The 11,948-nt window shown below is 55.0% G+C and overlaps 2 protein-coding genes across 6 annotated transcripts in view; one reads left to right on the forward strand and one right to left on the reverse strand.

The window, feature by feature from the left end:
* LOC109374116 (TBC1 domain family member 14) overlaps window positions 1-3,907 on the forward strand; it is an 87,143-nt gene extending 83,236 nt beyond the window's left edge. For all 5 annotated transcript variants that reach the window (XM_019628446.1, XM_019628443.1, XM_019628444.1 and 2 more), the window contains 2 exons: window positions 1,808-2,066; window positions 3,748-3,907. In XM_019628446.1, the coding sequence (XP_019483991.1) occupies window positions 1,808-2,066; window positions 3,748-3,813 (325 nt within the window). In that variant the 3' untranslated portion in view covers window positions 3,814-3,907. The remainder of the gene's footprint in view (window positions 1-1,807; window positions 2,067-3,747) is intronic.
* A 5,490-nt stretch (window positions 3,908-9,397) lies between these two features.
* On the reverse strand, window positions 9,398-11,745 carry CFAP184 (cilia and flagella associated protein 184). The gene has a single exon (XM_019628433.1). It carries the CDS (start codon window positions 11,553-11,555, stop codon window positions 10,005-10,007), a length of 1,551 nt encoding a protein of 516 aa, XP_019483978.1. The 5' UTR covers window positions 11,556-11,745; the 3' UTR covers window positions 9,398-10,004.
* Between the last annotated feature and the right edge of the window lie 203 nt (window positions 11,746-11,948).

The raw sequence follows: 11,948 nt of genomic DNA on the forward strand, positions 1-11,948 counted from the left end.
CTCCCTCCCTCCCTCTCTCTCTCTCTCTCTCTCTCTCTCTCTCTCTCTCTCTCTCTCTCCTTTGTCTATAGCGACTCCATTTTCTGATCATTTTTTAATTAAGCCTCTGCTTTTAAGATGTAAGGGCTTGATTTCCACGAGCTGGCAGGTGAGAGGCAGTACTGCGGATTAGGTCAGTTCTTTTTCATTCTTTAAAATGAACACGCCCTCTACATGGAACTGGGAATGTTCTCTAGATCAAGACTGGGAATGAGAGCTCCTGGTCCTCCCTTTTACCATGTTTTCTAGGCTGAGGGATAAAATCATTTTCTGTTTCGGAGATAGTAACAGGCTCAGGCTGAGGGCTGCTTGTGCCTTTTAAAAATAAAGTGTCCTATCACAGCCACAACTGATGACATCTAGCACAGTCTGGATTTTAGGGCGTGGGCGTTAGGGTCAATGCAGAGCCTGGCTCTGCCACTTGTTGTTGGCAGGACCTGGGGCAGTTTTTCTCACATCTGTCTCCTTATCCATCATCTGGGTTGAATGAAACTTGAATTGTTATGCCTTCCTTGAGTCTCAGAGTTTTCAGCGCTGATAAGGGACAGCCTTGAGCATTACTGGGTCGTAATTAGCATGCTGTGTTCACTGCAGGGCTGCCCCTCTGGGTCCTGGAAGAAAGACTGCTGCCGGCAGAGCACCCTGTTGGGGAGCTTTCGAACTGAATTGCATCCTGGGGTTCACTGCAGATAGGAAGCCTGTGCCCATGACACCTGTGGAAGCTGTGTGCAGACTTGCCAGTGTGGTGTAATTTTTCTGGTGGCTCTGTTATGGGGAAGTGCGTCCTGTTGTGGAAGGCATGGTGGTGACACTCCCTCCTGACCAAGCCGCCCCGCAGTCTGAGCCCAGCACCTGAGCTCAGGTGCCTTCACGGGGCCCGTGTGTCTCTGGAGCTGACACGGACATTAAGGAAATCCTGAAATCTGGAAGATTGATTTTTCTAGAGGGATGGGGACTGTGTGTCGTGTCCCGTCCCCCCCCCGCGTTGAGAATGACTACTTCTAGTGAGCACTAGCTCTGACAGTCATGAGAAGCCCACCGTCTGACATCTAAAGTGGATTGGGAGTCTGCCCACTAATTCAGCAGCGATTGCCAGCTGCCATGCTAGATGCTGTGGGCGCGTGAACGGGGCAGGTCCCAGCTCTTGTGCAGTCTCCATGGGAAGACAGAGGTAGCTAGCATCCTGATAAGCACCAGGGTAGAGGGGAGCCCAGGCAGGAAGGAGCATCTAGCTGGGCCCCGGGGTCAGGAGACATCCTGGAGATGGCACCTGGGCTGTGTCTCACAGCGGAGGGAGGGCAGGTTCACTGGACTCGCCTTTCCTGTGCTGACCCCTACTGGGAGAAGAGTGTACAGTACTCTTCAGGGCCACGTGCACCAGGCTGTACTTTCTGTTTCCTGTTTTCATCCCCCACGAGACTCTAAGCTTTATCTGCCTTATCAGCCTCAGATCCAGCGCCTGCCACAGAGTAAGCACGTAGTAGGTGCTTGATAATATTTGTTGCTTGTAGAAGTAATCCGTATCAGTAATTCAGACATTGTACGGTGTGTGATTCTGTGTGAAAGCTGATGGTGCTGTTTAATAAAACTTTAAACTTGGCCTTCAGAAAGAGTGTAGGCCAGGTGTTGCCCGGCCCCTGGCCCCCGGCCCCCCGTGTACATGTCTCAGTATGAACGTGACTGACTTGGAGCGTTTCTAATGGTTAGACCTGAATTCAGACTTCTTTCTTGGTGCCGCCCTCATCTGAGAAACCCCGCCTTTCCCCAGGATCTTCACCTTGTATAGTAAGTCTTTGCCCCTGGACCTGGCCTGTCGCATCTGGGACGTGTTCTGTCGCGACGGGGAGGAGTTCCTGTTCCGCACGGCGCTGGGCATCCTGAAGCTGTTCGAGGACATCCTGACCAAGATGGACTTCATCCACGTGGCCCAGTTCCTCACCAGGCTTCCCGAGGACCTGCCTGCAGAGGAATGCTTTGCTTCCATAGCTACAATTCAGATGCAAAGTCGAAACAAGAAGTGGGCGCAGGTCAGCTCATCTTTGGTTCTCCTTTTCCCCATAGAGACTGGGCTCGGTACTCCATAGTCTAATTCTGGAAGCACTTATTCAGTGCCCTCTGAGGAAACGGCCCTCGCCACAGTCGTCTTGGGCTGGAAGTGAGGAGACCTGGGTTTGAGGCTCGCCTCTGCTGCAGGGGTTTTGGGCAGACATTTCCTCTTTGGGTTTGTCAGAGGGAGGGGCTGCCCATTCTGCAGCGCCAGGCCTCCTGGCTTGCCAGCCAGCTCAGTACTCTCTGCATGGTAGGTAGTGCTTTTCCAGCCGGGCCTCCCCCACCCCCCAAATGCCTGAGATAGAGCAAAGTGTACTGACGCTCATCGAGCTCTCTCCTCCGCCTGCCACGGCCCTGGGGCGGAGTAAGTGGGCTCTCCCTGTCTCACAGGCACACACCCAGAAAGCTGAAATGTGTGCCCTCAGCAGACGAGGACGGGAGGACGGCTTCCCTGGGGTGTGTTACCACCTTGACTTTCCAGCTTGTGCAGTCACGGGGCTGCTGCTCTTCCTTTCCATCTCGGGTGGAAAGGGTGCTTCCCCACGGTCCCCCTCCACACACCCATGCACAGAGAGGGACGGGTTAAACCCAGAGCTGTCATTTTGCTTCTAGTGTTTTAGGAACAAGGTAAAAATTGTTGGTTAAAACTAGGTCAGAGATTATGGACTGTTGGACATTTTCTAACAATGGGATAGTGATAGGAATTAGCCTGATGGTGGTGGGGGGGAGCATCATTGAGATTTGTACGGTTCCAGGTCCCATGCACATTTCTCTTAAGTGCTGTGCTTGAGGTTAAGACCCTGGTGAGCTTTTCAAAACAAGTAAATGTTTATGTTTGGTTGGCAGTCCCATTTACTTAAAGATAGAGGGGGATTTAGCTACTATTAATCGTTCTGTGCAACCTATTTGAAATTTACACAAAAATGTTTCTGCTTTACTCCTTGTAATTTGTAATTCCGTTGAAGTGGCACTATTAGCCCTGGTGCTACAAAGATCCCCTGGGTTTTGAAATCAGAAGATTTGGAGTGAGTTTGTGTGAGCAAATCACTTCTGTGAGCGCCCGTTGCTCAGGTGTCCCGAGCAACGGTGGGGTGTTAACCGTCCCGAGCTTGAGTGTGGATTAAATAGGCAGCGTGCAAGAAGCGGAGTGCTCTGCTTGGCGTAGAGTAGGCGTTCACGAAATGCAGCCATAGTCATTGTCCCAGCGGGATGGAATGTTTCAACAGTAAAGGTGTTACCGGCCTAAGAGGGCAGGGAGGCGGGAGCTCAGGAAGGCGTGAGAAGAGGTGGTGTCTGGGAGGCTGTACAGATGCAGAATTGGCAGGTGAAGAGGGGGACGGGGCAGCGCGAGCAGTTGCGTAAGGCCCAGCAGGCCTCGCGGAAGCCCAGCTGTGGGCGGAGGCGCGTGCAGGGCTGGACATGGGAGAGCCCTGTAGCTCTGTCTGGACGTTGGCATGGTGGCTGGTGGGAAGTGGCTGTGGGACGTTTGCGTGCATGGCATGGCTGTGTTTCGATGTTAGAAAGATGAGTCTGGGTGCAGGGGAAGGTGATCGGGTGTGTGGTGGAAGTGGGGCGGGGGCAGCCAGCGTGGGGCCTCGCGGGGTCTGTGTTTCCGTGTGTGTTGTGCGTCACCCACAGACATCTTCCTGTGCTCCTCAGGTGCTGGCTGCGCTGCAGAAGGACAGCCGGGAAGTGGACAAAGGGAGCCCATCTCTCAGGCGCTGAGGCGGCAGGTGGACACACTCGGCCGCAGAGCAGATCTCCAAGCGTCTCCGGTGTCGTGCAGACGGACACGCTGGCAGCTGAGGACAGGCTGCGTTCACGTTTGATTCCTAATACTGGAGCTGGCCTTAAACAAGACAAAACAAGCAAAACTTTTAAAGAATGAAACCAAGGCTTAGCCTTAAGAGCTCAGTGGATGATGAACTCGTGTTGACCATGGCCAACCACTGCATCTCCTGCATGGTTTAAAAATAGGGCACTGGCTCACTCCCTCCCTTACTTCAGCAAAGTTAATTAAATCATAATGCTCTTCTGACGACTGCTGGGAAGGACATTACAATCTTTCTTAGCCGAGGTGCCCGAGAAGTGCTTTGGGAGACCTCAGAGCTGTTACTGGCTTGTATTTACCTAGTTTAGTAAGAAAGAGACTGCTAAGTTAGGTAGCGAGATAATCTTCCCAGAAATGGAGGGCATTTTAAAGCCCACCTACCAAAGATGCATTAGAGGAAAATGGGCTCTCACGGGCTAGTCGCCGACACGTGCTCATGGGCGCCTTGGGACCCGACCTGACTCGGGTTGACGTTGTACCAAGTTGCCTTGACAGTTACAGTGCGAGGGCTGGAAATGCGTGCTTAGGGTCCAGGGGGGACCCTGCGCTCCCAGAGATGACTCCCTTCACTTACTGAGCAGACGTGGAAAGTTCGAGCAAGTTCACACAGAAGGCCGTGGCAGCAGACAGTCTCAAAGCTGATGGAGAGACAGTGGAGGGAACCTCCCTTTCCGTCAGAGGGGAGGACAGAGGGTGTTAGCACCTGCGGCCTCTGGTGCCTCCTCTTTCTGTGCAGGCTGGGGACAGCACGGCGTGGGGGTGGCGGGGGCAGACCGCTCCCTTGCTCTGACAGAAGGCAACTCTGTCCTGTGTCACCCGAATGGCAGGCTCAGCCCTGAGGTCCCGTGTTTCCCTCCTCACGCCTTTGGCTTAAAGAGAGAGCGTTGTGAGGACTGCGGAGCGAGCACCACACCCAGCGGCCCGACAGTCTCATCACAGGCCTCAGCGTCCGCCATCCGCCTTGCCCCGTTTTACCCGGTTTCCCCAAGTCCGTTAGCACCTTTTTTGTTCTCACTTTTCCTTGACTAATTTTGAGAACTTTATATCAAGAACTCTGGTTACCCAAATTCAAAAAAATGAATAGTTTTTGCACAAAGGCCAGGAAATGTCTATGGAAACAGCTCCCCACGTGATGATACACTGGCGTGTTGGTCTCTGGGCGTGCTGGGCGGTTCGGGTTCAAGGGCACTGTTGGTGACACGGTGCGTGCCGCATTGTGGCCTGGCACCCTCCGGCCTTCTCAGCCATTCTCGCCACCCCCAGGAGCTTCCCAGGGTTGGTCTTGTTTGTGGTGTTGGGAGCGCCCTTGGCCCTGAGAGGAGCATGCAACAAGGAGGCATGGGGTGGGGGTGAAGCCTGACCGGCATTGCCTTGTAGGTTTTCTCTGCCTGCCATAGCCGCAGTGACACGTCTACCTGCGTAGCAAGTTGCCCTCCACCCCAGCTCTGTGTGGTTTTCCCGGGATCACCTTTGTTCCCGTGTCTCCTTCACTGAATTCTCCAGGGAGGTTGCAGAGCATCACGGATCCCACTTTCTGCCTCAGCCTTTAAACGCTGACTCGCCTGGCCTCTGGGAGGAGGCGGTCTGTCTTCCCGCGGCCTCGGCTTCCAGACTCAGCCGTGCCCTGACACCACGATGCTGAATGTAAGCCAGACTGAGCCGGGCAGTCGTCCTCGCCCGTGTGCCCAGCTTGGCTCCACGACGTGGGCTTTCTGTTCCTGAAAGATGTATATATTTTCTTACTATACATAAAGATATTCCTTAAGTCGTGACACAAAGTAGTGCACCAGGGTGGAGTGCAGTCCCTTCAGCTGCATCTGCGGAATGGCTCGTGCGTTCCTAACCCAGCCCTTGACACGTTTCGTCAAACAGTTTGACGTAAATCTCTTTGGATAGCACCATTTATGTGTTAGGTTTTCCAACAGGCTTTCATGCCAATCTGGAATACTTACCAAATCCCTGGTTCCGAAGATGTTTTCATGACCTGTGCCCGGACCCAGTGAGGTCTTGCTGGTTTGCTGTGCCCACTTCAGAGGCCGGGGAGTTCTAGGTCCCCATCCAGGGCCACATGGGTGGCTGCACAGCACAGGGCTGGCTCTCTGTGACATTATCGTTTAAGAAAACTGGAAACAGATTGAAATGCTGCACCCTTCGGAAGTCTGCACTTTCCACTTCCCGGGCCACTGGTTCGCAGAACCTCAGACTTCAGGGTCGGGACCTTTGAACAACCGGCACTTTAGAGTCAAAAGCTGCATCCCCACCAGCCCTTGAAATCTCGTCTAGAAACAAGGTTCACTTTACAAGGTACTTTTTAACTGCTCAGTTTTGACTATTTTAAATAATTTGCTGATAGAAAACTCCTGATGATACTTGCTACATATCATGTTTTAATTGCTTGTACAGTTAACCTTTAATTTTATTTAGTAAAGTATCAAATTAGAACTTTTTGAATTGTAAATATGTGGTTTTATTAAATAAAAGTCCTGTAAAATTGTTGCTTCTGTTCACTGTAGTTTGGTTTAAAATTGAAGTTCTCACCTTGAAGTGTGGCACAAACGACTTTGAGTATGGTACCGTTTCAGTAGGTTAACATCCCCTTATTAGGATCAGCTAAATCAAAAAGATGGTGCACCTATGGTAATTTGGTCAAGGGCTTGAAGAGTTTAGAGTGCCCCTTCCAAGCTGCAGGGGAACCCTGAACTTGTGCTTCTCTCAACTTGACCTCTGCCCACGCCTTTCTCCCCTTTCTCCCCCATCCCACGTGTCTGCCACACCCTCCCGCTCCCACTCCCTGAGCCCATCACCCCGTCCCAGCATGTCGGCAGGTTCCTCTGTGCCCACCCTGGGCTCTTCCTGCCTCCCTGAGAAACCTGCTCCCCACCAGCCAGCGGGGTAACCCTAGGCCAGTGTGTGCCTCCGTTCCCATTAAAGTGGCGGTGAGCCTAAAGCGGTCCTCAAGGTCACCTTGAACCAGGCAGAGTGAATGCTGCCCTGTCAGCCACTCAGGCCGAGGCCCGGCAGGAGCGAGCAGGGTCCCAGCGAGAAGGGGGGAGCCCTCAGGGCCTGCTTGCTCTGCCCTGTCCTCTGCGACTCAGCTGAGCAGACGCAGCCTCCCCTCCTGCGTCGCCCCTGGGCCTCCTGGGCCGGTGCCGGGAACTCGCCAACCCGCGCTGGGTTACCTGCCTCCTGGCACATCGTCCCCTGGACATGGAGCAGCTTGAGGGGCGTTTGCTCGGATGTCCTCGGCCCCCAGCACAATGCTCAGAAACTGTCCCACTCGTCTCACCAGTGAGCTGCTTTGCCTCTGCAGGTCATTCTCCACAGGCTGTGTGGTGAGTGACAGACGAGGGTGGTCATGGCTGACAGCAGTCAGGTTTGCTGGGCGCTTGCTGACGGTGCCACCCATGCTAGGCCCTGGGTTAAATGCTTTGTGAAAGGCCTCATTTATCTCCACAGCTGCTCTGTCACTGTCCCTGCTTCAAAGGTGTGACTCAGAGAAGTCTGCTTGGGCTCCTATAGCCACTGAGTGGCAGAGCTGCGCTGCCACAGAAATGCCCCTCCCCAGAGAACACGCTAGCTTCGGGGCCTTCAGAAGCCTTCCTCCTCTGGCTGACCTCAACTCCAAGGGCAGCGTTTGAGGTGAGGCTTGGAGTCACTTACTCACCTGAGCACCTGTGTGCAAGGCGCCAGGCCACTGGGAAGGACGCCAGGCTTGCCTAATGGCTGGCTCCGGGGGGCGGGCCTCAGGGAAACGCACTGGCAGTGGGGGTAGAAGTTGGCAACGTTTTCCTAAGTGAAACCGGGGGCCTGCCAGTTCAAAACCCACCACCCGAAGTGTGGAGCCTGCCACGAAGGTAAGAGGGATGCTGCAACAGCAGGTGGCGAGGCCCAGTGGACCTAGAGACGAGCTGTTGGTCACCAGGTGGGCCAGCAGAAGGAAGCCAGGGGGCCAGAGCAAGTCCTCAGATGGGGCCCCGTGAAGAGCACATACTGCCCCGCGGCCCCCTCCCCCCAGAAACTCAGCCAGTGACTTAAAGTCCCAGGTATTTCTAAGAGGCCCACAGCATGTCTAGCTCCTGTTTTTGCTCCAGGCTCCTCCGTGAGCACCTCAGCCCCTGCAGCCAGCTCGCTATAGGGACCAGCTGCTCCATTGGGCAGGCCACTCCCAGGCCCTGTTCAGGACTAACTGCCAAACCCCTTTCCCAGGATGCCTGAGCCCTTGGGGCTCCCTGTGGAGGGAGGGAGGGGCAGTGGCCTCCCTGACGACACAACAAAACAAGTTACTCCCTGCTGGACCCCAGTCCCAACAGTTTTTCTTAAACTGCTCCAATCAAAACTAAACCCAAGTTAAAGTTAGTTTACCTACAGGTTAGGAAGAGAATTTAAATTCTCTAAGCCTCATCTGTAACCAAGATTCAAAAGCACCTATCCAGGGCCGACCAAGTGGCGCGATGGTTAAGAACTGGCTTGGGACGCCAGAGGGCCCAAGTTCGGATCCCACATATGAGGGCCAGTGACACTGCCCTCTACAGCTAAGATGCTGAACAACAGCTCAACCTGGAGCTGGGCTGCCGTGAGTCGCCGGCGACGGCTGCAGCCCCTGCTGCAGTGGGTTGCCATGGGCTACCGTGTGTAGCCAGCAGCCAGCGTGAGCGGTTTTAATCTGACATAGGACTTATCAGCACCTGACATCCATATAGGCATTCAAGTAACGCTTATTTTCAGGAAATGACATGGGCATTACCTTAACGTACTCAACAAATTCATTGAGCACCAATTATGTGCTAGGCACTGTGCTAACTACTGGGGGTGGGGAGTTGATAAACCCAAAGTCCTTGCCTTCCAGGGGCTTTGTCTCATTGGGGTGCAGAGAACTAAGCAGATGGTCACAAAGCAGTGGGTCAGAGGCTGGGACAGGGCTAAGCAGCATGTCAGCAGGATGGGGGGGAGGGTGCTTTAGGGTCTAGCATACTTCCTCAGAGGCCATCTAAAGAAACAATGTGAATGGGTTGGTATTTTATGATTAAGAGCTCTCCTATAATCTAATAAGAAAGAACCTTGTTATGAAGTAATCAACAGATTATTTCTCTTCCAATTAACTGTAACATCTCCAGCATGCGGTAGTATAACTTGAGAGCACTTCAGTAATTGTGCCCGTTAAAGCAAGGCCGCCTCTTCAATCTCTTTTGTATCTGTGCTGTTTGTGAGTGGGGTCAAGGTTACCCTGGATAATTGCCAATGGGTCAAAATCAGCTGAAGATACCTGTTCTCCCTCTAGAGACCCGAAGGGATGGACACCTACGATGAAAGCTGCTTGCTTGGTGAAGGCACCCCGTGCACATTGCCAGCTTCACTCCGAAACCTCCCCAACCACAGAAGAACCCAGTGTTGCTTTTCATCTGAGGACACAGAAAGAGCTCTGTTTGCCAGCAATTTACTACTTAACTTTAGCTTTGATGAACAGGTGGAGAAAAAACAAAAATTGTAGATGAGGCTAAGGAGAAGGGAAGCAGGCAGTCGAAGTTTTATACTCCCTTTATTGTTACGTGTGTGTGGTTGGATAAGTATAATATAAAAAAGCGTATTCAAGCTGTGGAATGTGACAAGGAGTTTTAATCAACCTTTATTGGCTTCAAAGGAAACACACTTTAGGTTAATCTAAGGGAATTAGTGAGCTTTGAATTGGGACTGACTTGGTACTACACAGCTTAATAAATTCAAAGGGATTTAATGATGAGCTTAATGCACAGGGATTTTGGGGGATCCTGCCCGTTGGTTGAACCCTCCTGCATATGGAAGAGGAACAGTTCTCAGTATCAGGCCATTGAAATTATGGAATTGCTCAAATACAAAAAGGCTTTTGACAGCTTTTTAGGAGAAGTAGGTACACTACCTGTTGTTTGTTTCTCTGGCCCTATTTTACTTAACCCCAATAAAATTGACTGCTAACCCAATTTTGGAAGCTGAAAAATTGTGAGAGATACAAAGTGTAGTTCCGTCTAAACATCACAGGCCTTTTAGAGTGGCACCAAGAGGAGAATACGCTGGTGGAGGATGACGTGCTGCGATCTTCTCATCAGCCACGTCAAGAGGGCAGAAAGGCTCTGGCTTCGCGGATCTTCTGCTGCACTCCTCGGCGGGACAGGGTAAGGCCCGCGTGGTGGCGCTTCAGGGACTCGAGGCGCTGCTGGAGCCCTTCCGCCCTGCCCGCCTTCTCTTCCATGTCCCGAAGCAGCGACTCCTTGCCCAGAAGCCCGCTCTTCTGGTTCAGCGTGATGTTGTCAAGCCGCAGGCCGTCTCTGGCTTGCTTAGTCTTGGTCAAGATGTCCCTCCGTAGGGCCACCTGAGCCTCGATTTCCAAAAGCTGTGACTTTTTGCCTGCGTTTCCTAGTTCCACAAAGTGTAGCTTTTCTTTCACGTGGGTTATTATTTGCACGTTGCTGTTCACCTTGTTGTGCAGTTTCAAAAGCTCCTCATTTCTCTCCTCGATTTTCTCATTGAAGGTCTGGTTCTCAATCTTCAGCTGCTCGAAGTCGATGAGAAGCACGCCCTCGGCCAGGTCCTCCTGGGCCCGCATCCTGGTTTCAAAATGCATCAGGCCCTGCTTCAGCTGCACGTTCTCCAGCCGCACGGCGCGCATCTCCTTCTCCTTCCTGTCCTCCAGCGCCTGGATCTGCTCCACTTCTTGCAAAGCGGCCCGGCGACCGCCCCTCGTCCGACAGCTGCCCATGGCCTGCAACATCACCTGCCTCTTGAGCGCCTGGAAGTCTCGCCACGCCTTCTCCGCCCTGGACAGCTTCTCCTCGCACTGCCGCTTCAGCTGGCCCAGCTCCTGGCGATACCAGCCCAGGTCGTCCGCCCGCTGCTTCCTCAGCTCCTCCAGCACGGCCAGGTGGCTGAAGTACGCTTGCTCCTTCTCGCGGGACTCGGGCTCCGCGCCCCGGGCGGCCCCCTCGGCGGCGTCCAGCCCCTTCTTCTTGAGCAGCGCCTCGGAGATCTTGTGCTGCAGGTAGGCGTTGTAGCGCTGGTAGCGGCGGCGCTCCGCCATCAGGGAGCGGTACTGCTCCAGGAGCTCCGCGCGCAGCCGCTGCTCCTGCACCTTCTGCACCTCCTCGGTCCACTCCAAGCCCTGCAGAGCCCCGTCCGGAACCTCCTGCTCCCGTCCCTCACGCTCGGCCTCCGGCACGGGCGCAGCCTTTTCCTGGTCGGTGGTGGACGGCGGCAGAGAACCCGGCGACGGGGCTTCCTCCCTCCGCCCCTCCTCCGCCTCTTCCTCGGGTTCCTCGGGTTCCTCGGGCCCGCCTTCGGACTCGAGCGTGGCCGGCTCCTCAGGTCCGGCCTCGGCCACCTCCTCTGGCTCGGCCTCGGCCGGCCGCTCCTGCTCTCTGGGCCCCTCCTGGCTCGCAGCCTCAGTGGCCTCCGGCCTTTCCAGGGGCTCGGCGGGCTCGGCCGGCTCGGCCGCGGCGACGCCTTCCTCGGAGGCCTCTACGGCCTCCGGCTGCGGCTCCGGCTCCGCCGTCTCGGCTGGAGACTGGGGGCCAGAGCTGGCCTTGATCTCGGACGGCCTCGAGGCCAGGCTTGCCACGTCTCCGTCTTCCTGCTCAGGGTCCCCATTGTGCTCCGAGGGGCTGTCCATCTCCCTCCGGCTCCTCCAGCGCCACTGACCCCAGATGCCGGCTGTTCGGTTTCCAGGGGCAACCAGGGGCGCTCGCGGTGGTTCCGGCGATTGGCCAGGCGTTAGCCCGACGCCCTGCCCATTCTTCCCGCCTTCCAGCAGGACCAGGCTAATGAGAGGCCGTGAGCGAACGACGGGGGGCGCTGATTGGGAGAGGGTGTAGGCTCGCGCCGAGAGGGGCGTGGCGCAACCTCCGCTCTTGCTTTCCGCCCATTTCCCACCGCCCGGCCTGGGGCGGGGCGTCGGGACACGCTCCGAGGGGCGGGCTGCCGGCGCTAGGGGCGCGCAGGCGCAGAGTGGCAGGCCGGGTCCCCGCGCGGTGGCGCGCGCGGGGCGCCTGCGCGATGCGGCGGG

The sequence above is a fragment of the Hipposideros armiger genome, unplaced genomic scaffold (assembly GCF_001890085.2).
Source record: "Hipposideros armiger isolate ML-2016 unplaced genomic scaffold, ASM189008v1 scaffold_790, whole genome shotgun sequence".
Classification (NCBI taxonomy): Eukaryota; Metazoa; Chordata; class Mammalia; order Chiroptera; family Hipposideridae; genus Hipposideros; species Hipposideros armiger.